At 43.8% G+C, this 25,170-nt stretch overlaps 1 protein-coding gene across 8 annotated transcripts in view; it reads left to right on the forward strand.

Annotated features, from left to right (window-relative positions):
• Positions 1-25,170, forward strand: part of SERAC1 (serine active site containing 1) — a 2,030,253-nt gene that overhangs the window by 152,938 nt on the left and 1,852,145 nt on the right. For 7 of the 8 annotated variants that reach the window (XM_069769365.1, XM_069769370.1, XM_069769372.1 and 4 more), the window contains one exon: positions 2,230-2,327. In XM_069769365.1, coding sequence (XP_069625466.1) covers positions 2,237-2,327 — 91 coding nt within the window. In that variant the 5' untranslated portion in view covers positions 2,230-2,236. Of the gene's footprint in view, positions 1-2,229; positions 2,328-25,170 lie in introns of those variants that run through there. The other variant, XM_069769373.1, reaches the window with a different exon arrangement.

Here is a 25,170-nt window from a genome sequence, read left to right on the forward strand (position 1 = left end):
GTGCTGGGCTGCAAGATAGGAAGAGGAAGGGGTGTGGCCTTCCGTGGCAGATATTGCCTAAAAGGGAGAGGTAGAAAAAAACACGCACTGAGAAAAAACGACGCGAGATTTAAATAAAAGAGCGCCCGATGGTCTAGGAATCCCCTAGTGCTGTACCTAGTAATGGAGTGCCCGTGCAGCGGCGGGTGCTGCAGGAAGGAGCGCTGAGTATAATAAAGCTAAGTGCCTCTGCATGTAGATTGAGGAAGCGACGATGCAGGGACTGAGAGGGGGAGGTGGGGAGGGGAAGGGGCGACGGACGGATGTATTGAAGATCCTCTACCTGAATCCATTGTAGACTAGGATAACGTCAGGATCCCTTGGATAGTAAGAAGGGTCCTGGAAGAGTGGATCCTCCTTCCCACGCTGTGCCACGGCGTAGAAGGCAACGTCAACCCCTTATACAAAAGGGAGACAGCGGAAAGGAATGAGCAGGGGACAGGGCAAGGACTGGCCACCAAGAAAGTCACCCTGAAGCACTCATAAGGGTGACATAAGACGAAGTCCTGCCCAGCGGTCCCGAGAGGGTGCGATGTGGGAGATACCACACTGCTCTCTCGGTCGCTTAATGTAGGGAAAACAGGGTGAGAAAACTGCACCCTGTTACCCTGAAGAAAACATCTGAAAAAGAAAGGGGAAATGATTAATAACACACACCAAAACCCTGTAAGGAAAAATAAAGCAGATCTGGTGTTAGATCCAGGTCCGCCTCCTACAGACACTAAGCAAAAACTGAGTTGCCTGGTGCCTGTCGGAGGGTGTATACTGCCGGGGAGGAGTTATCCTTTTTTATTTGCATAGTGTTAGCCTACTAGCGACAGCAGCATACACCCATGGTTACCTGTGTTCCCCAATGAAGCGAGAAAGAAACATAGCAGATATGTTTCATATGATGTGGAACTGTCCTAACTTGGCGTCCTTTTGGAGGAGTGTTGTAGCAACGATTGATAGGGTTTATTCAGTTTATGTAGAGCTTACACCATTAGTATGTATACTGGGATATGTTGAAGATCTGTATTGATGAGTACGGCAAAATTGCGGTGACACGTATGTTCTATATGGCAAGAAAATTGATAGCCCAAAAATGGATAGCTGATCAGGAGCCTATGATATCAGAATTCATTGATAAAGTTAACTGGTTAATAAATTTGGAAAAAGACATATACCTAAAAAAAGATGCGATCTCTAAATTTGACAAGATATGATGGCTCTGGTTCGACATCTAGGGAATTGAGGAGATTTCGCCTCAGCTTGCTTTGAGCTATGTTTATATGATGCCTCAAATTAAACTTCTTTGAAAATTAATAAAAATGTTATTAGTGTTTTCATAAGCTATATGTAATTGGTTTGACTACTCTTGCCATGTTCAAATATTTTTTCATCCCATTATACTGGTTTTGCAGAGCAAAGATGTATAAATAACGTATGAATAATGTTTCTTAAGGTTGGGGGGTGGAGAGCAGTGTTTGTCTGGTTGTTGTTGTTTTTCTCGTTGTGGTAATCTTTATAAAATTCAATAAAAAACTTTTGATTTAAAATATCAGACAAGATAATTGCCTGCATAAGTTTGTAAATAATAAAAAAAAAAAAAAGCCTAAAATCAGAATTAGGGTATGTGTCCACGTTCAGGATTGCATCAGGATTTGGTCAGGATTTTATGCAGGTAAAATCCTGACCAAATCTGCACCTGAGGTCAATGGCAGGTCACCTGCGCTGTCCTTGCGCTTTTTCTGCAATGTAAGGACATGCGGCGTTCTTAAAAGACGCGCCGCATGTGCGTTTTCGCGGGTCTGCCGCATGTGTCTTTTAATGCATAGTGGAGAGAGGATTTCATGAAATCCCCTCCACGATGCTGTAACATCTGGATGCTGCGTTTTTGATGCTGCGGCTCAACACAATGTCAAAAACGCAGTGTTTCCTGAACGTGGAAACATACCCTTATTGTATGACAAAAATAGCCTAAAATCATAAGTATTGTATGGCACCAATTCTGTAATGCTGAGTCTTTCGGTTAATACTACACAGCATGTTGCTGATTGACCTTTACAAAATACCTTGATGCCATAACATTAGTACTTACGGTATATATATAAAAAATTATTGTACACTTTATTGCAACATTTTTATGCACTTTACATAAATACTCTTTTTAGATATGTTTTATGTATAGCATTTTTTTTTTATGTGCAGGTAAATTATGTCGGTAGCAGCATATTGTCTCATCTGTTGTAGAAAAATGTCTACACCTGGGACAGCATCAAGACATGACCGCAGCTGGAAAGACATCAGTAAGTTCAATTTAATCTGTATTTTCACTTCCAACAACTCCAGCGTATATTCTTCAGTGCTATACTTACATTGTAATCCCTCACACTAGTCTTTATTTCATCTCTGACCTAAGCTACCTCACAGCAATATCCTAGTAAAGAGCCGTTAAAGCAGTAGACCTATTATTATCCATCAGATGTAGAATAAGTAATTGTCAGATCACAAAAATCGAGTACAATAGCATTGTCTTCACCTACATAAGTCTGTTTTGAATATGAATGTTTTGATCCAAAGCATTCCATTGTAGGCTCTAGCAATATGTTTAGGATCCTTGTCCTTCAGGAAGGTAAACCTACCCCAGTGTCTAGTCTTTTGCAGCCTTTAAAAGGTTTTCCTCCAGGATTTCCCTGTATTAAATCCATCCATTTTTCAATCAACTCGAACCAGCTTTCCCTGCTGTAGAAAAGCATCCCCGCAGCATGATGCTGCACCCACGAGTTTGATAATAGGGATGGTGTTTTTAAGGTGAAGTACAATGTTATTTTTCCACCACACATAACGTTGGCATTTAGCCCAAAAGTTTTACTTTGGTCTCATCTGACCAAAGCAACTTCTTCCGTATGCTAGGTATCTTCCGTACATGGCTTTTTGAAAACTGAAAATGGGACTTCTTAAGGTTGCTATCAAAAATAGCTTTCTTCTTGCCACTCTTTTATGTCTTATGGACAGATTCTCACAACAGAGCTGGAGTTTTTGCAGCTCCTCCAGAGTAAAGAGGTCACCGCAGTTCACGGTGAAAAATTCTCATGGTTATCTGCTGTTGAGTCACTTAGCCGAACTGCGGTGACCTCATCATTGACTTTTTCCCACGGTGCTGTGGTCACTGCAGTTCATCCCTGCTGAGAACGCAGCCTGGTTAATCAGTGGTAAACACGATGATGTCACTTGCAGCAGCTCATTCACCAGTGATTCTCAGCCTGGACAGTCGCTTCTTGGCACCATCCAGATTGAAAACTATTATTCCCACAGACATGGATTATGTTGTGGGACAGAATGACTGACAGGTGAGGGATATTTTTTTTTTATTTTTATTTTATTACAGGAGACGAGGGATTCAGTGGAATTTGGCATTAAGTGAGTATAACTGTGTTTATTTTTAAATAAAAATTGAAAAGTGTGTTTTGTTTTATTTCTAATAAAATACTTTAGACTACTTTTACACTTGCTGTGTTTTTTGCTGCCTGTTGTTGCAAGCTTTTTTGCGGGCCATATCGCCACAAAAAAGGCAGTCTACCGCAGTAACGGACTGCAAAAAACTTGTGGATCGCCGCTTTTCAGTTTTCCAATACTATGGAAGAAGTATTGGAAAAAAAGGCATTCCGCAAAACCAGAAGTGACGGTGCACCACAAAAAAAACTTCCATTGTTTTTGCGGCCCCCATTGATTTTCAGTGGGGGCCATGTCCATAACCCATGAAAAAGATCGAGAAGGCTCAATCTTTTTTCACGGCCGCAAATACGGCCCTCACAGCCATACGGCGCATGGCGAGGCGTGGAAGTATTGCTGCCCATTTTTGCGGCCCCATAGAAATCTATTCGGGCCGCAAAATCATGGCAAGTGTAAAAGAAGCCTTATTCTACCTGTGTCTATTTACCATATAACTATAGGATTAGTAATGGATAGGTGTCTTATAGATGCCTCTCCATTACTAAACCGTGGGCTTGATGTCACCTGACAATACAAATCTGACATCAACCCCACAAATATGAATCCCACTTGTGACTTCTAAAGGGAAGGCGGGAAGAGCTGGGCAAAGCACCATAATTGGCGCATCAAATAAATGCACCTTTTCTGGGCAGCTGCCGGTTGCTATTTTTAGGCTGGGGGGTCAACATCAATGGCCCCTTACCCAACTGAAAATACCAGCTGTCAGCTATAGCAAGGCTGGTTCTCAAAAACATAGAGGACCTCAAGACTTTTTCTTTTTTAAATTATTTATTTAAATAATTAAAAAAAACAGCGTGGGGACCCCTCTTTTTATGATAACCAGCTTTGCTAACATTGACAGCTGAGGGTTGCAGGCCCCATCTGTTAGTTTTGACTGGCTGGTTATAGAAAATACAGGGGAACCCATGCCAGGTTTTTCATTTATTTATTTGTAGCGCAGGTGGCCGGTGAGGAATACTCCCATCAGCCACTCCTGCTGTCACTGTTATTAGCGGAAGCAGGTGTAGGCTGATGGGAGTAATAGCCCCATAAATTGTCGCTTGCTGTCATTTTTATCACTTGAATATAACTGTCATCATGCTCCCCTGCTCACGCTGATCGCTGGCAAAGCAGGGGAAAATGATGAGCCATCTTCAGCACCCACGACGGGGAACAGCGCTTACTGTACTGCTGCTTCTCAGGTGCTGGGACATGTCACATGGATGACATAGCAGTGTGTCATCCATGTGCACGTGTGAGGGATGTTTTGCGGCTCGTGCTGCTGTTGAAAAATGGACATGTTTACGTGTTGGTCACATGGACACACAGTCTGTGGAAACACACTGACATGTGCACATCAAAAAGATTTCAATGTATCTACGAGTGTCAGTGTCTGCAGTACGTGTGAAAACTTTTACTTCACATACCTGAGACATGGACATGTGTTTTTAGTGTTTGGAGTTTTGGTTCCTCTTCCTTAATAATGAGTTTCATCAGATAAATGGAACAGTCAGATAATATACTGTTCCATTGTGTAAGAAAAACATCCGAGACGTTATAGGTTGGAATTTTCTAAAATTCTTAAGTCTCTTGCTATCATTTGTTTTTCTATATACCGTATATACTCGAGTATAAGCCGACCCGAGTATAAGCCGACCCCCCTAATTTTGCTCTGCACCGTTCATTATGGCCCTATAGATGCTCCTTATAAAGCTGTGCCATATATGCTCTGCACCGTTCATTATGGCCCCATAGATGCTCCTTATAAAGCTGTGCCATATATATTGCTCTGCACAGTTCATTATGGCCCCATAGATGCTCCTTATAAAGCTGTGCCATATATGCTCTACACCGTTCATTATGGCCCTATAGATGCTCCATATAAAGCTGTGCCATAGATAATGCTCCATACCATTGATTATTGCCCCATAGATTATCCATATATAGCTGTGCCATATACAATGCTCTGCACCGTTCATTATGGCCCTATAGATGCTCCTTATAAAGCTGTGCCATATATATTGCTCTGCACAGTTCATTATGGCCCCATAGATGCTCCTTATAAAGCTGTGCCATATATGCTCTACACCGTTCATTATGGCCCTATAGATGCTCCTTATAAAGCTGTGCCATATATGCTCTGCACCGTTCATTATGGCCCCATAGATGCTCCTTATAAAGCTGTGCCATATTTATTGCTCTGCACAGTTCATTATGGCCCCATAGATGCTCCTTATAAAGCTGTGCCATATATGCTCTACACCGTTCATTATGGCCCTATAGATGCTCCTTATAAAGCTGTGCCATATATGCTCTGCACCGTTCATTATGGCCCTATAGATGCTCCTTATAAAGCTGTGCCATATATGCTCTGCACCGTTCAGTTTGGCCCCATAGATGCTCATTATAAGGCTGTGCCCTATATGCTCTGCACCGTTCAGTTTGGCCCCATAGATGCTCATTATTAAGCTGTGCCCTATATGCTCTGCACCGTTCAGTTTGGCCCCATAGATGCTCATTATAAATCTGTGCCCTATATGCTCTGCACCGTTCAGTTTGGCCCCATAGACGCTCCACATAAATCTGTGCCATATATAACGCTGCTGCTGCAATAAAAAAAAAAACACATACTCACCTTTCTTGCTTGCAGCTCCCCAGCGTCCGGTCCCGGCGTCTCTCCGCACTGACTGATCAGGCAGAGGGCGGCGCGCACACTATATGCGTCATCGCGCCCTCTGACCTGCACAGTCAGAGCGGAGAGACGCCGGGAAGATGGAGCGGCGCCCAGCGTGTGGATCGTGGACAGGTAAATATGACATACTTACCTAGTCCCGGCGATCCTGACGCTTCCCCTGCCCGTCACACTGTCTTCGGGTGCCGCAGCTTCTTCCTCTATCAGCGGTCATCGTTACCGCTGATTAGAGAAATGAATATGCGGCTCCACCCCTATGGGAGTGGAGTCCATATTCATAAGTTTAATGAGCGGTCCCACGTGACCGCTGTACAGGGGAAGAGCTGCGACACCTGAAGACAGTGTGACGGGCAGGGGGAGCGTCAGGATCGCTGGGACTATTTAAGTATGCCTCAGACCTCTCCCCCCCTCACCCGCCGACCCTGCCACAGACCGTGACCCGAGTATAAGCCGAGAGGGCACTTTCAGCCCAAAAATGAAAAAAAGGAGCAACTCAATAGAGTCTATGAAAAAATAAATGAAAAAAATCAAAGCAATAGGAATACAATATCCAAAATGACTGCGATCGAATCGGCAAAAAAAGGACTTTTTCCTCTGGGATGTGTGAAAAAGGGGCAAATCCACAAGTAAAATAAAAAACATGGGGAAAGCACAAAAAAAAAACATTTTTTATAAATGGGAAAAATAAATTATTAGTCTTCATTAATATCAATATCACAATTTGAACTGAAAATCAAGTTCATGGTAAAGTATAATGGAAACAGGCAAAAAGCATAAAAAATTATGAGAAGAATATATAAAAAAAGAAAGAAACAAATGAAGAGAAAACACGATGTCTGAACAATGGAACAGCGCTACATTTACCACATGGTGAGGCTCTTCCTAAATTTTTTTTTTTATGCTGCTCTTTCTAGGCATGCGCCCTTTTATAATCATGGCTGGTTAAATATTGCATGGTGTCTCACCTTGATTAAGAAGTTTCTACAGCATTGCTCTAATTATGGCTTTTCCATTAGCCATCGTTCAGACATCGTGTTTTTTCTTTATATACTTCTCTCACAATTTTTTGTGCTGTTTTGCCTGTCTTCATTACACTTTATCATGAACTTAATGTTTAAATCAAATTGTGATATTTATACTATTGATGATTATTTGCAAATTGCCTCTTCAGAGAAAAAGAGGACTTAAACTCTATAGCGCCACTTGTTGGAAGTAGCGGTCCTACAAGTCACAATCAACCCTTTAACGAGTTGTGCAATATTACTTAGTATAAAAGCCAGATCAGTATCTCAATTCGCAGACACGGTGTTTCGGGCTGTTGGCCCACGTCAGTGCGAAGCATGAGAACTAATTTGGCTAGGTGAGAGGCTCTGGACTGGGGTCTAAGGGGTAAGGTTTCTCCTTATGGAGAGTGACATACCAGCTCTGGCTTGTCAAGGTAGGGAGGTTTATTCGCCGTGCAATGCTGCCCTGGGAAATTGAATATGCAAATTGCCTCTTCAGGGAAAAAGAGGACTTAAGGTACCGTCACATTAAGCAACCTTGCAGCGATATAGACAACGATGCCGATTGCTGCAGCGTCGCTGTTTAGTCGTTGTGTGGTCGCTGGAGAGCTGTCACACAGACAGCTCTCCAGTGACCAATGATGCCGAAGTCCCCGGGTAACCAGGGTAAACATCGGGTTACTAAGCGCAGGGCCGCGCTTAGTAACCCGATGTTTACCCTGGTTACCATTGTAAATGTAAAAAAAAAAAACACTACATACTTACATTCCGGTGTCTGTTGCGTCCCCCGGCGTCAGCTTCCCTGCACTGTGTAAGCGCCGGCCGTAAAGCAGAGCGGTGACGTCACCGCTGTGCTCTGCTTTACGGCCGGCCGGCGCTGACACAGTGGAGGGAAGCTGATGCCGGGGGACGCGACAGACACCGGAATGTAAGTATGTAGTGTTTTTTTTTTTTACATTTACAATGGTAACCAGGGTAAATATCGGGTTACTAAGTGCGGCCCTAAGCGATGTCAGTGGGTGATCCAGCGACAAAATAAAGTTCCAGACTTTCAGCTCCGACCAGCGATTTCACAGCAGGATCCTGATCGCTGCTGCGTGTCAAACACAACAATACGCTATCCAGGACCCTGCAACGTCACGGATCGCTATCGTTATCGTTCTAAAGTTGCTCAGTGTGACGGTACCTTTAAACTCTATAGCCCACCTGTTGGAAGTAGCGATCCTACAAGTCACAATCAACCCTTTAGCGAGTCGTGCAATATGACTTAAGGTACCTTCACACTAAACAACTTCACAACGATAGCGATCCGTGACGTTGCAGCGTCCTGGATAGCGATATCGTTGTGTTTGACACGCAGCAGCGATCAGGATCCTGCTGTGATGTCGTTGGTCGGAGCTAGAAGGCCAGAACTTTCTTTCGTCGCTGGACTCCCTGCAGACATCGCTGAATCGGCGTGTGTGACACCGATTCAGCGATGTCTTCACTGGTAACTAGGGTAAACATCGGGTTACTAAGCGCAGGGCCGCGCTTAGTAACCCGATGTTTACCCTGGTTACCAGTGTAAAAGTAAAAAAAACAAACACTACATACTTACCTTCTGCTGTCTGTCCCCGTCGCTCTGCTTCTCTGCACTCCTCCTGCATCCTGTGTCAGCGCCGGTCAGCCGGAAAGCAGAGTGGTGACGTCATCGCTCTGCTTTCCGGCCGCTGTGCTCACAGTCAGTGCGGGAAGCACAGCGCCGGGGACAGACAGCGGTAGGTAAGTATGTAGTGTTTGTTTTTTTTACTTTTACGATGGTAACCAGGGTAAACATCGGGTTACTAAGCGAGGCCCTGCGCTTAGTAACCTGATGTTTACCCTGGTTACCGGGGACCTCGGTATCGTTGGTCGCTGGAGAGCTGTCTGTGTGACAGCTCTCCAGCGACCACACGACTAAGCAGCGTCGCTTAGTGTGAAGGTACCTTTAGAATAAAAGCCAGATCAGTATCTCAATTTGCAGACACGGTGTTTCGGGCTGTTGGCCCTCGTCAGTGCGAAGCATGAGAACTAATTTGTCAAGGTGAGAGGCTCTGGACTGGTGATAATTAATAATTTCTAAAAATGTGTTTTTTGTTTTTTTCATTCATATTTATATTCTTTCTTTTTAATATTTCTCCAAAGGCCACATTTGGCAGATATACAAAATTCCTCGCCTCACTTGTGGCTGGTTGAATATGGCATGCTGTCTTATTCTGTTTTTGCGATATAGAAATATACCTTACTTTTAAGAATTTCACTCACCTGCATTCCACATTGTCGCTTACATGCTATTTCCCTTCTTTCTGAATAGCTTCCATATGTCTTGTAGATTGTGAGCCCTCGCCGGCAGAGTCCTCTCTCCTCCTGTACCAGTTGTGACTTGTATTGTTCAAGATTATTGTACCTGTTTTTATTATGTATACCCCTCCTCACATTTAAAGCGTTATGGGATAAATGGCGCTTTAATAATAAATAATAATAATGTGTCTTTTTGTAAATATGTAGTTTTGTTTATATTCTGTTAGTTTTCAGCAGTATTTTTCATGAACATGTAATATATGCTAATGCATGTTGTGATGTCACATAAGGTCAACCCTTTATATAGTGCTTTTGCTGAGTCCACATCTTTTCTGGCACATGTCAGCTGTTTTAAACAGCTGACATGTTCCTTTAACCCCTTCATGACCTTGGGTTTCTCAGTTTTTGAGTGTTTTCGATTTTCGCTCCTCTAATTCCCAGAGCCATAACTTTTTTATTTTTCAATAAGGCCATGTGAGGGCTTATTTTTTGCGGAACAAGTTTTACTTTTGAGTGACATCATTGGTTTTACCATATCGTGTACTTGAAAATAGAAAAAAAAATCCAAGTGCGGTGAAATTGCAAAAAAAGTGCAATCCACACTTGTTTTTTGTTTGGCTTTTTTGCTATGTTCACTAAATGCTAAAACTGACCTGCCGTTTTAATTCTCCAGGTCATTACAAGTTCATAGACACCAAACATGTCTAGGTTTTCTTTTATCGAACTAAAGAAAAAAAATTACAAACTCTGCTAAAAACAAAAAGGAAAAGGCGCCATTTTCTCGTAGCGTCTCCATTTTTCATGATCTGGGGTCAGGTGAGGGCTTATTTTTTGCGTGCCAAGCTGACATTTTTAATTATATCATTTTGGTGCAGATACGTTCTTTTGATCGCCCGTTATTGCATTTTAATGCAGTGTCGCGGCGACCAAAAAAACGTAATTCGGGCGTTTAGAATTTTTTTTCGATACGCTGTTTAGCTATCAGGTTAAAGGGAACCTGTCACCCTGAAAATCGCGGGTGAGGTAATCCCACCGGCATCAGGGGCTTATCTGCAGCATTCTGTAATGCTGTAGATAAGTCCCCGATGTTACCTGAAATAGGAGAAAAAGACGTTAGATTATACTCACCCAGGGGCGGTCCCGCTGCTGGTCAGGTCGGATGGGCGTCTCCGGTCCGCTCCGGTGCCTCCTATCTTCTTTCCATGACGTCCTCTTCTGATCTTCAGCCACGGCTCCGGCGCAGGCGTACTTTGCTCTGCCCTCGATACCAAATATGTGTAGGTTTTTTTTTTTTTTTTTATTGTTTTATTTTGAATGGGGCGAAAGGGGAATGATTTAAACTTTTATATTTTTTTTAACACTTTTTTAAAACTTTTGCCATGCTTCAATAGCCTCCATGGGAGGCTAGAAGCTGGCATAACTGGATCGGCTCACCTACATAAGAGAGATCATCCAATCACTCCTATGTAACTGAACTACAGGCTTGCTATGAGCGCTCACCAGAGGGTGGCGCTCACAGCAAGCCCTTATCAGCAACCATAGAGGTCTCAAGGAGACCTCTGGTTACTATGCAGACTCATCGCTGACCCCCAATCATGTGACGGGGGTTGGCGATGCGCTCATGTCTGGCCCGATGGCCAGAAGAGGTAGTTAAATGCCGCTGTCAGCGTTTGACAGCGGCATTTAACTAGTTAATAGCTGCTGGTGGATCGCGATTCCAACTGTCGCTATTGCAGGCACATGTCAGCTGTTCATTGATGCGAGCTCACCGCCGGAGCCCACATCAAAGCAGGAGATCTGACCTCGGACATACTGTCCGAAAGAGGTTAACAGCCGCGTGTGGTTATTGGACCATCTTACTGAATTCTTTCAGTCTCTTCTCCCCCATTCTGTGGGAGGACCACAATGTGGTGAGGAGTGTGATATTGTATAAAAGAGGGCAGTAGTAAGGGGGAGGTATGTCTCGTCAAAAAGAAATCTGACAGGTGCCCCGACCACTTTCAAATTGGTATCAAAGTGATATCAAATTGTAGCAAATTGATCTTAAAGGGATTTAAATAGATATCGTTCAGCTATTGTAGTGTACTAAAGGGAAGTAAATAAATATTATATGGGTATCGTAGTGTATGAAAGTGTATTAAATTGATTACTGACACGATTCAAACAAATTGATGACAAAGTGCGATATCTGTTTTATAAGCCGATTTGATACGTTAATCAGAACTGTTTCATTGTGCCTATTATTTTATAATACAATAATTATATAGGTTTTTGATGTAGCTATTATTTATATAGGCTCTATTAAGTATAGTGTTGATATTATGCTTTTATTGCCAATTTGATACGCTAAATAGTAATGAGTAAAATAAAGAACGAGAGAGGTGTTTTCAGATAAAAGTTTTAATGTTTATTGAACAAAATCAATGACATTTTTTAAAGAAGTATGAATAAATTTCATTGTTCAATTAGATTCAATCAGTTACATCACATTTCTTGAAATCCACAATACAGCACAATTAAACAAATCTTTTTCAGATAAGTTATTTTTATTTTAAACAAATCAAATCAATTATCACTGAACACTTGCTATTACAATCATATAGATGAAAACATAATATTTCTTACATACTGTATTTTCTGGCGTATAAGACGACTGGGCATATAAGGCGACCCCCAACTTTACCATATAAAATATGGAATTTGGGATAAGCCCGCCGTATAAGACGGGGGTCATCTTATACGCCCAGTCATCTTATACGGCGTGTGGTTCCCAGGGTCTGGAGGAGAGGAGAAAAAATAAAGAATAAAAATAAAAAACATGGATATACTCACCCTCGGACGGGCCCTGGATCACAGCGCTGCTAGCGTCTCTCTCTGATCCTTAGAATGCGGTGAGTGAAGGACCTTTAGTGATGTCGCGGTCACATGAGCGACGTCACTGAAGGTCCTTCACTCACCGCATTCTAAGGATCAGAGAGAGACGCTAGTAGCGCTGTGATCCAAGGCCCGTCCGAGGGTGAGTATATCCATGTTTTTTTATTTTTATTCTTTATTTTTTATATGAATATGGATCCCAGGGCCTGAAGGAGAGTCTCCTCTCCTCCAGACCCTGGGAACCATACGCACCACACACGCCGTATAAGACAACCCCCGACTTTTGAGACAATTTTTAGGGGTTAAAAAGTTGTCTTATAAACCGGAAAATATGGTAATAATTTATAGCAATACACAGCAAACTCTGGTTTATGGAGAAGCTGCTATGCAATACAAGACACAGGCTACAGGCATCTTGAAGTTTCCCATCTTGTGGAGTCATTTGTTACAGCAGGTGTTGTTACATAGGTCAAAGTCATTTAGTTATTCAAAGTTTTTTTCAATAGCAAAAATAGGTTACAGTTGTGGAACAGATCAGGTGATATACATAGTGAGGCGCAGTCATTAGTTACAGCAGGCAAGGTTACAATGCACAATGCATGTGTAGTTAATGTATGTTTATTAACCCCTTTCTGACCTCGGACGGGATAGTACGTCCGAGGTCAGAAGCCCCGCTTTGATGCAGGGCTCCGCGGTGAGCCCGCACCAAAGCCGGGACATGTCAGCTGTTTTGAACAGCTGACATGTGCCCGTAATAGGCGCGGGCAGATCGCGATTCTATTAACTAGTTAAATGCCGCTGTCAAACGCAGACAGCGGCATTTAACTACCGCATCCGGTCGGTCCTTGAGACCTCTATGGTTACTGATCCCCGGCAGCTGTGAGCGCCACCCTGTGGCCGGCGCTCACAGCACACCTGCAATTCTGCTACATAGCAGCGAACAGCAGATCGCTGCTATGTAGCAGAGCCGATCAGGCTATGCCAGCTTCTAGCCTCCCATGGAGGCTATTGAAGCATGACAAAAGTAAAAAAAAAAAAAGTTGAAAAAAAGGTTAAAAAAATAAAAAAAATATAAAAGTTTAAATCACCCCCTTTTCGCCCCAATCAAAATAAATCAATAAAAAAAATCAAATCTACACATATTTGGTATCGCCGCGCTCAGAATCGCCCAATCTATCAATTAAAAAAAAGCATTAACCTGATCGCTAAACAGCGTAGCGGGAAAAAAAAAATTGAAAAGGCCAGAATTACGTTTTTTTGGTCGCCACAACATTGCATTAAAATGCAATAACGGGTGATCAAAAGAACGTATCTGCACCGAAATGCGATAATTAAAAACGTCATCTCGGCACGCAAAAAATTAGCCCTCAACCGACCCCAGATCATGAAAAATGGAGACGCTACAAGTATCCGAAAATGGCACAATTTTTTTTTTTTTTTTAGCAAAGTTTGGAATTTTTTTTCACCACTTAGGTAAAAAATAACCTAGTCATGTTAGGTGTCTATGAACTCGTACTGACCTGGAGAATCATAATGTCAGGTCATTTTTAGCATTTAGTGAACCTAGCAAAAAAGCCAAACAAAAAAACAAGTGTGGGACTGCACTTTTTTTGCAATTTCACCGCACTTGGAATTTTTTTTCCCGTTTTCTAGTACACGACATGCTAAAACCAATGATGACATTCAAAAGTACAACTCGTCCCGCAAAAAATAAGCCCTCACATGGCCAAATTGACGGAAAAATAAAAAAGTTATGGCTCTGGGAAGGAGGGGAGCGAAAAACGAACACGGAAAAACAAAAATCCCAAGGTCATGAAGGGGTTAAATAGCCAAAAATACGTTACAACTGTAATCTTTATTTTTATATAGCGCTAACATATTCCGCAGCGCTTTACACACATTATCATTGCTGTCCCCATTGGTGCTCACAATCTAAATTCCCTGTCAGTATGTCTTTGGAATGTGGGAGGAAACCGGAGTGCCCGGAGGAAACCCACGCAAACACGGAGAGAACATACAAACTCTTTGCAGATGTGTCCTTAGTGGGGCTTGAACCCAGGACTCCAGCGCTGCAAGGCTAACCACTGCGCCACCGTGCTGCCCTATTGATTTCCCGAGGTGGTCATCTCTTGTGTGTGACACTGCCTGATTTGGAAATAGGATTTATAGACTCGCTAAATTTCATACCCATGAAACTTAGTAAATTGCCACAGGCTATGGGCTTTTCAGATTCAAAAGGCATTTTCCCCACTTCTTTAACACTGAAGAAAATCAAAACTATGTGGGTCCTCTACCTGCTGTAAAATATTATGGGGTGGAGTACATGTCGCCTAGTGAGAAAGGGGAATTCATGGAGTGGTATTAGACCCAGGTAAATACAACTTTTGACTTTTTAAGTCTGAACTAAAAGCTTATTGCAAACAAGATGTTGAGATTCTGTGACACTCATGTGTACTCATAGGGAGCGTGTAATCGAGATGGCACGGAAAAATGTTAAAATATACTGTAAGCGAGAAAAGAAAAAATTTAAGTGTCCAGATGCATTGATCCTTTTCAACTCTTTACCCTGACATCTGTTTGTATGACGATGTATAGGTTTAATTTTCTACCAAAAAAGACGATCACCATTTTATCTGGTGATAATTATCACAAGACAAAAAAACGCTTCTCATCACCCTCTATACAGTGGCTCATGTATGTAGCCTACACAGAGAATATAGTCTTTCTACACGCTTTGAGAGGTGATGAAAAACAAGTCGGGAAATATTTTTTAGATGGTTATGCCTATGTTAACCCCTTTACCCCCAAGGGTGGTTTGCACGTTAATGACCGGGCCAATTTTTACAATTCTGACCACTGTCCCTTTATGAGGTTATAACTCTGGAACGCTTCAACGGACATATTGTACTTCATGACAATGGTAAAAATTCTTTGATAGTACCTGCGTTTATTTGTGTAAAAAACGGAAATTTGGCGAAAATTATGAAAATTTCGCAATTTTCCAACTTTGAATTTTTATGCAATTAAATCACAGAGATATGTCACACAAAATACTTAATAAGTAACATTTCCCACATGTCTACTTTACATCAGCACAATTTTGGAACCAAAATTTTTTTTTGTTAGGGAGTTATAAGGGTTCAAAGTTGACCAGCAATTTCTCATTTCTACAACACCATTTTTTTTTAGGGACCACATCTCATTTGAAGTCATTTTGAGGGGTCTATATGATAGAAAATACCCAAGTGTGACACCATTCTAAAAACTACACCCCTCAAGGTGCTCAAAACCATATTCAAGAAGTTTATTAACCCTTCTGGTGCTTCACAGCAATTTTTTGAATGTTTAAATGAAAATGAACATTTAACTTTTTTTCACAAAAAATGTAATTCAGCTCCAATTTGTTTTATTTTATCAAGGGTAACAGGAGAAAATGGACCCCTAACATTGTTGTGCAATTTGTCCTGAGTACGCCGATACCCCACATGTGGGGGTAACCCACTGTTTGGGCGCATGGCAGAGCTCGGAAGCGAAGGAGCGCCATTTGACTTTTCAATGCAAAATTGATTGGAATTGAGATGGGACGCCATGTTTGGTTTGGAGAGCCCCTGATGTGCCTAAACATTGAAACCCCCACAAGTGACACCATTTTGGAAAGTAGACCCCCTAAGGAACTTATGTAGAGGTGTGGTGAGCACTTTTACCCACCAAGTGCTTCACAGAAGTTTATAATGGAGAACCGTAAAAATAAAAAATCATATTTTCCAGGACGTCCCTCCTGACAGCACCACCAGGAGGGTTGTCCTTCTTATCCTTGATAGGGACAGGAAACACAGAAGAGGTTAAATAGCCCCTCCCCACCTCCACCCCTCAGTGTTTTACCTGTCCCTATCAGGGACAGACGCAGAGGAGAGTAGCACGGCTTACCGTGCTGAAGATTCCAATTATCCGGTTGAGCAGGGCTCCCGGAGCGGTCTCATCCCTCATCCGAGGGCTCTGAGCAGGCGGAGCAAGACTCCGCATGTTGGCGCTGATACCGCTGGAGGTCCCTCAGCGCCGGTTGAGCTATGCTCCCGATTCTGGTGCATCCCTCTTCAGAGGGCTCTGCACCTTCTTGCTGCACCCGTATACTGGCGGTGATCCTCCCAACCCACGCAAGGAGCGCGCCTGGTTGGGCCTGCGGAGAGCGTCCTGTTCGGTGCTCAGTGAGCGTGCTGCGTCATCGGGGCGCGCCGCGTCTCGGGCTCGCCGTGCCGGCGAGTGCGCCGCGTCTCTGGGCGTGCTGCCTCGGCGCTGCAATCACCGGTGGTGTTCCTGAGCAGCTGGAGACCTCGGGACGCTGGAAGTTGGTGTCGGGCTGTATCATATAGCCAAACAGTGGCCCATCAGCCCGCAATGATCACCGGCAGCTGAGCTCGGAAGGAGGACGAATCAGATGTTCTGAAGACAGGTGAGATACCTATTTAATCGCGAACATCTGACTGCACACTGATCCTAGAGAGATGGAGGGTGCAGATCGTCCAGAGATCCTGTCCTCAGAGCTCGCCCCTGTTCATGTAAGTTATACATAGGGGGTCTACATCACATTACAACACAAGCTATAGGGCCTCTCTATATCTATTGCAGGATAAGGAGGCATCCAAGCGCCCAGCGTCAGGCCAAAAGCGCAGGACAAGTAAATGCCCTCTGTGCTCCAATAGGCTACCAGAGGGGCATAGGAAGAAAGTATGTGATAAATGCATGGCTGGACTGCTGGAAGGAGAACAGACTTCCCTTCTGGATAGTATTAAAACTATGATCAGGGAGGAAGTTCAGTCCACAGCATCAGCGCTGTTGCCAGTCGACCCTCCCTGTCCTAAGAGACCTAGGTGGGAACAGGATCTTAGTTCACAAGAAGGGGAGCTTTCAGCTTACTCCGTATCCGATTCCATGGAGGGAGAATCCTCTTCAAATATCCTCCCAGAGGAAAAGAAGAGATATCTATTTTCCTCTGAACACACAGAGACACTACTACAGGCTGTCAGAAATACCATGAAGGTAGAGGAAGCCACAGAACCCCTTACAGTCCAAGACGAAATGTTTGGGGGGCTCAGAGCTCGTAGGAGCAGAGTGTTTCCCGTAAATCGCCATATTCAAGAAATGATCTTGGAAGAATGGAGCGATGTGGGGAAAAAACTGATAGTACCAAGGGATTTCAAATATCGTCTGCCCTTTTACCCAGAGGAGACCAAAATCTGGGAATCCGTTCCTAAAGTGGATATACCTGTTGCTAAGGTCTCAAAAAAGACCGCCATCCCCTTTGAGGACTCCTCGGGCCTCAAAGATCCGATGGACAAAAGATCTGAAGATCTCCTCAAAAAGGCCTGGGAAGCTTCAGCTGCTATCATGAAAACCAATATTGCAGCCACCTCTGTTGCCAGGTCAATGTCTCTGTGGGTAGAAAAACTAGAGACCCAGATTAACAATAAAACTCCTAGAGACGAGATCCTAAAATCTTTACCACTCTTGAAGATAGCAACAGACTTTATGGCCGATGCTTCGGCAGAGTCAGTGCGGTTTGCTGCAAGAAATAATGCCCTATCTAATGCGGCAAGAAGAGCTCTATGGCTCAGATCATGGTCTGGCGACACACAGTCAAAAAACAAATTATGTTCAATACCCTTCTCTGGCCTTCATGTCTTCGGTCCAGTATTGGACGAATTGCTTGAAAAAGCAGCGGATAAGAAAAAAGGTTTCCCGGAAGAGAAACCGAAAAACATACCGTCCTTTCGTAGGTCCCGATTCCATCCCAGGCAGGACTATAGAGGCAAAGGGAAGGGCGGAAGATGGAGCTACCCGAAGGGTGGTAGAGGCAGGGGTGCCTTTCAGGACCAAAAATCAAAAACTAATAAACAATGACGCCAACTTAGTGGGTGGAAGGCTTCAATACTTCCTACAGGGTTGGCAAAACATCACTCATGACCCATGGATCCTAAGTTTGATAGAACAGGGGTACAAAATAGAGTTCAACCAAACACCTCCCAAAAGGTTTTGCCTAACTCAAACCCAGTCTTTATCGGTTCAGCAGAGACTTCTAAAGGATATTCAAGAACTTATCCAGATAAAAGCCGTCATTCCGGTTTCCCATGCTCAGAGGTTCAGAAGACACTATTCGAGTCTGTTCTCCATAAAAAAACCAGGCGGGGAATTTCGTACTATTATAAACCTGAAACCCTTAAATCGGTCAGTTACTTACAAACGATTCAAAATGGAGTCCCTCAAAACTGCGATACCTCTAACCCAGAAAGGTTCAGTAATGAGCACATTAGATCTAAAAAGCGCCTATTACCAGGTTCCCATCTCCGCCTCACACCAACAGTACCTCAGATTCGCCATAAAAGACCGGGGCCAAATTCTACACTATCAGTTCAGATGCCTGCCATTCGGCATCTCGTCTGCTCCCAGAGTTTTCACCAAACTCATGGCAGAGGTGATGGCGTTCTTGAGAGAGAAAGGAATACTCACCGTCCCCTATCTCGACGACATCCTACTAATAGCAGACTCTCCACAACAGATGGAAGAAGTCTTATCAACAACTATTTCACTCCTGGAAGAGGTAGGGTGGCTAATAAACTTCAAAAAGTCAAACCTCAAACCCGAAACAAAGAAATCCTTTCTTGGGGTAACCCAAGACTCAGTTCAGGAACATGCGTACCTCCCACATCACAAGCAGGAGTCATTCAAAAAAGAAATTCAAAAATTTCAAAAGCAAAAACAAACATCCATAAGGAAAGCCATGCGGGTATTGGGCTTAATGACCTCTTGCATTTCCTGCGTCCAGTGGAGCCAATATCACTCAAGACCCCTGCAGAAAGAAATCCTCTCACTTTGGGACGGCAGAGACGTAACCCTGGACAACAAAATACGTTTGTCACTAGATACAAAGACTTCACTGACATGGTGGACCATAACCGGAAATCTCGAAAAAGGAAGACCTTGGAGAACATCTCCGTGTATAAACATCACTACAGATGCAAGTCACAGCGGCTGGGGAGCCCACATAGAAGAGAGTTACTCCCAGGGGACTTGGCCTGTATCCGTACAAAGCAGGCCCTCAAATTACAGAGAACTCAGGGCAGTCTGGGAGGCCTTAAAGGCATTCCAGGGAAAGTTAATAGACCGACACATCCGTATTTTCTCAGACAACTCAACAACAGTAGCCTTTCTACTTCACCAAGGAGGTCCGAAGCATCATCACCTACAAGATCTATCAGACACGATATTCTCTTGGGCAGAACACAGTCAGGTCGATAACGGCGGTTCACCTGAAGGGAACCCAAAACCAGGTAGCCGACTTCCTAAGCAGACAGAAATTATGTCCCACAGAATGGTCCTTAAACGAAGAAATCTTCCTCCAAATAACCCAACGTTGGGGCTTCCCGGAAGTAGATCTATTCGCCTCAAGGAAGAACGCAAAGACAGAAAAATTTTTCTCACTAAACCCAGGAGACAGGCCATCAGGAATAGATGCACTGGCTCAGAACTGGGACATGAAGTTGGCTTACGCTTTTCCTCCATTGGCCCTAATACCGAGAGTACTGAGGAAGATTCAGGAGAACCAGACATCAGTTATCTTAATAGCCCCTTACTGGCCCAAAAGGAGCTGGTTTTCTCTACTAAAGAAGATGTCCTGGGAAGAACCAATCCATCTACCAGTCGTACCGGACCTTTTGTCTCAAGGGCCCCTAGTCCATCAGAACCCGGGCCTACTACAATTAGCAGCATGGATCCTGAAAAAGAGATCGTAAGATCAAAAGGCCTCTCAGAGCCAGTCATTGCTACTATTCAAAATAGTAGAAAACCTGTAACTTCTGCAATATGCAGGAAGATATGGAAAAAGTTCTGCTCTCAGAGTCCAGTTCCCGTATCGGTCTCTCACGGTCCGGATATTCCGAAAATTCTAGATGTTCTCCAGTTGGGGTTTGATAAAGGACTGAGGCCTAGTACTCTGAAGGTACAGATCTCAGCCCTCAGTTCCTTCTATGATGTCCAGCTAGCCTCTCATCCATGGATAGTGAGGTTTGTCAAGGCCATTCAGAGACTTAGGCCTACAATTCGCAGTACAGTGCCTCCCTGGGATCTAAACCTGGTCTTGAATGAACTCTGTAAGGAACCATATGAGCCACTAGCTCAAGCAAACCTGAGAGCCGTAACCATTAAAGCTCTCTTCCTGGTGTCAATAACGTCAGCACGACGTGTTGGTGAGATCCAATCTTTCTCTATTAAACATCCATACTTAAAGGTCCTGGATGACTGTATCATCCTTAAATTAGATCCCGGGTTCCTTCCTAAAGTGGTTTCGGACTTCCACAGAAGTCAAGAAATCGTTCTGCCTACATTCTGCCAGAACTTCACTAATGAAAAAGAGCGTTCTCTTCACGCTTTGGATGTAAAAAGGACAATTCTACACTATCTAGAGATCACAGATAGTTGGAGAATCGACTCTAACCTCTTCGTTCAGATGACCGGGAAGAATAAAGGGAAGAAAGCATCCAAAGCTACTCTAGCAAGATGGATTAAATCTACCATCACGGCAGCTTACATCTCGGCATGAAGAAATCCTCCAGAAAGCCTCAAGGCGCATTCGTTGAGAGCAATCTCGGCCTCATGGGCAGAAAGCGCTGGGGCTTCTATGGACCAAATATGCAGAGCTGCAACATGGTCGAGGTCAAATACCTTTTGTAGACATTATAAGTTAGACGTAACTGTGAATCAACAGACTACCTTTGGGAGGAAAGTCCTCCAGGCTGTAATCCCGCCCTAAAAAATTAAGGAGTTATTTGGTATTCCTCCTGGTGGTGCTGTCAGGAGGGACGTCCTGGAAAGTAGGAATTAGTCCTACCGGTAAGTATGTTTCCAGGAGTCCATCATGACAGCACCCCTTATATACCCTCCCTTGAGTTCCTGTCTGATATGTGATATAAACATGTGTAGAAGGAATTTCAATCAAATAGAGTTGCATCCATCCTGGTGTGGTACTTGGAAAATCACTGAGGGGTGGAGGTGGGGAGGGGCTATTTAACCTCTTCTGTGTTTCCTGTCCCTATCAAGGATAAGAAGGACAACCTCCTGGTGGTGCTGTCATGATGGACTCCTGGAAACATACTTACCGGTAGGACAAATTCCTACTTTTTCACAAAAATTATCTTTTCGTCCCCAATTTTTTATTTTCCCAAGGGTAAGAGAAGAAATTGGACCCCAAAAGTTGTCCAATTTGTCCTGAGTGCGCTGATACCCCATATGTGGGGGGGGGGGAAACTTCTGTTTGGGCGCATGGGAGGGCTCGGAAGAGAAGGAGCTCCATTTGGAATGCAGACTTAGATGGAATGGTCTGCAGGTGTCACATTGCATTTGCAGAGCCCCTAATGTACCTAAACAGTAGAAACCCCCCACAAGTGACACCATTTTGGAAACTAGACCCCCTAAGGAACTCATCTAGATGTGTTGTGAGAGCTTTGAACCCCCAAGTGTTTCACTACAGTTTGTAACGCAGAGCCGTGAAAATTAAAAAAAAAAACTTCCCCCAAAAAATTATTTTTTAGCACCCAGTTTTGTATTTTCCCGAGGGTAAGAGGAGAAATTCGACCCCAAAAGTTGTTGACCAATTTGTCCTGAGTACGCTGATACCCCATATGTTGGCAGGAACCACCGTTTGGGCGCATGGGAGGGCTCGGAAGGGAAGGAGCGCCATTTGGAATGCAGACTTAGATGGAATGGTCTGCAGGCGTCACATTGCGTTTGCAGAGCCCCTAATGTACCTAAACAGTAGAAACCCCCCACAAGTGACACCATTTTGGAAAGTAGACCCCCTAAGGAACTCATCTTGATGTGTTGTGAGAGCTTTGAACCCCCAAGTATTTCACTACAGTTTATAACGCAGAGCCGTGCAAATAAAAAATATTTTTTTTTCCACAAAAATTATATTTTAGCCCCCAGTTTTGTATTTTTCCAAGGTTAGCAGGAGAAATTGGACCCTAAATGTTGTTGTCCAATTTGTCCTGAGTACGCTGATACCCGACATGTGGGGGGGAGCCACCGTTTGGGCGCATGGGAGGGCTCGGAAGGGAAGGAGCATCATTTGGAATGCAGACTTAGATGGATTGGTCTGCAGGCGTCACATTGCGTTTGCAGAGCCCCTAATGTACCTAAACAGTAGAAACCCCCCACAAGTGACCCCATATTGGAAACTAGACCCCTCAATGAACTTATCTAGATGTGTTGTGAGAACTTTGAACCCCCAAGTGTTTCACTACAGTTTATAACGCAGAGCCGTGAAAATAAAAAATCTTTTTGTTTTCCCACAAAAATTATTTTTTAGCCCCCAGTTTTGTATTTTCCCAAGGGTAACAGGAGAAATTGGTCCACAAAAGTTGTTGTCCAATTTGTCCTGAGTGCGCTGATACCCCATATGTGAGGGTAAACCCCTGTTTGGGCACACAGGAGAGCTCGGAAGGGAAGGAGCACTGTTTTACTTTTTCAACGCAGAATTGGCTGGAATTGAGATCGGACGCCATGTCGTGTTTGGAGAGCCCATGATGTGCCGAAACAGTGGAAACCCCCCAATTATAACTGAAACCCTAATCTAAACACACCCCTAACCCTAATTCCAACGGTAACCCTAACCACACCTCTAACCCTGACACACCCCTAACCCTAATCCCAACCCTATTCCCAACTGTAAATGTAATCTAAACCCTAACCCTAACTTTAGCCCCAACCCTAACTGTAGCCCCAACCCTAACCCTAGCCCTAACCCTAACCCTAGCCCTAACCCTAGCCCTAACCCTAGCCCTAACCCTAACCCTAGCCCTAACCCTAGCCCTAGCCCTAACCCTAGTCCTAACCCTAACCCTAACCCTAGCCCTAACCCTAGCCCTAACCCTAACCCTAGCCCTAACCCTAGCCCTAGCCCTAACCCTAGCCCTAGCCCTAATGGGAAAATGGAAATAAATACATTTTTTTTATTTTTCCCTAACTAAGGGGGTGATGAAGGGGGGTTTGATTTACTTTTATAGCGAGTTTTTTAGCGGATTTTTATGATTGGCAGCCGTCACACACTGAAAGACGCTTTTTATTGCAAAAAATATTTTTTGCAATACCACATTTTGAGAGCTATAATTTTTCCATATTTTGGTCCACAGAGTCATGTGAGGTCTTGTTTTTTGCGGGATGAGTTGACGTTTTTATTGAAAACATTTTCGGGCACGTGACATTTTTTGATCGCTTTTTATTCCGATTTTTGTGAGGAAGAATGACCAAAAACCAGCTATTCATGAATTTCTATTGGGGAAGGCGTTTATACCGTTCCGCGTTTGGTAAAATTGATAAATCAGTTTTATTCTTCGGGTCAGTACGATTACAGCGACACCTCATTTATATCATTTTTTTATGGTTTGGCGCTTTTATACGATAAAAACTATTTTACAGAAAAAATAATTATTTTTGCATCGCTTTATTCTCAGGACTATAACTTTTTTATTTTTTTGCTGATGATGCTGTATGGCGGCTCGTTTTTTGCGGGACAATACGACGCTATCAGCGGTACCATGGTTATTTATATCTGTCCTTTTGATCGCGTGTTATTCCACTTTTTGTTCGGCGGTATGATAATAAAGCGTTGTTTTTTGCCTCGTTTTTTTTTTTCTTACGGTGTTTACTGAAGGGGTTAACTAGTGGGACAATTTTATAGGTCGGGTCGTTACGGACGCGGCGATACTAAATATGTGTACTTTTATTGGGTTTTTTTTTTATTTAGATGAAGAAATGTATTTATGGGAATAATATATTTTTTTTTTTTTTCATTATTTTGGAATATTTTTTTTTATTTTTTTTACACATTTGGAAATTTTTTTTTTTACTTTTTTACTTTGTCCCAGGGGGGGACATCACAGATCAGTGATCTGACAGTTTGCACAGCACTCTGTCAGATCACTGATCTGACATGCAGCGCTGCAGCCTTCACAGTGCCTGCTCTGAGCAGGCTCTGTGAAGCCACCTCCCTCCCTGCAGGACCCGGATGCCGCGGCCATCTTGGATCCGGGCCTGGAGCAGGGAGGGAGCTATGCAGACCCTCGCAGCAACGCGATCACATCGCGTTGCTGCGGGGGGCTCAGGGAAGCCCGCAGGGAGCCCCCTCCCTGCGCGATGCTTCCCTGCACCGCCGGCACATCGCGATCATGTTTGATCGCGGTGTGCCGAGGGTTAATGTGCCGGGGGTGGTCCGTGACCGCTCCTGGCACATAGTGCCGGATGTCAGCTGCGATAGGCAGCTGACACCCGGCCGCGATCGGCCACGCTCCCCCCGTGAGCGCCGCCGATCGCGCTGGACCTACTATCCTGTCGGTGGTCATAGGGACCCACTCCACCTCGACGGGATAGTACGTCCGATGTCAGAAAGGGGTTAAGAACAACTACATGGCCTTTGAATTTCAGGGATGTTTTTACCCAGGATGACATAGCAACATACGTAGTAACATAGTTAGTAAGGCCGAAAAAAGACATTTCTCCATCCAGTTCAGCCTATATTCCATCATAATAAATCCCCAGATCTACGTCCTTCTACAGAACCTAATAATTGTATGATACAATATTGTTCTGCTCCAGCAAGACATCCAGGCCTCTCTTGAACCCCTCAACTGAGTTCGCCATCACCACCTCCTCAGGCAAGCAATTCCAGATTCTCACTGCCCTAACAGTAAAGAATCCTCTTCTATGTTGGTGGAAAAACCT

Source organism: Ranitomeya imitator, chromosome 5 (genome assembly GCF_032444005.1).
Source record: "Ranitomeya imitator isolate aRanImi1 chromosome 5, aRanImi1.pri, whole genome shotgun sequence".
NCBI lineage: Eukaryota > Metazoa > Chordata > Amphibia > Anura > Dendrobatidae > Ranitomeya > Ranitomeya imitator.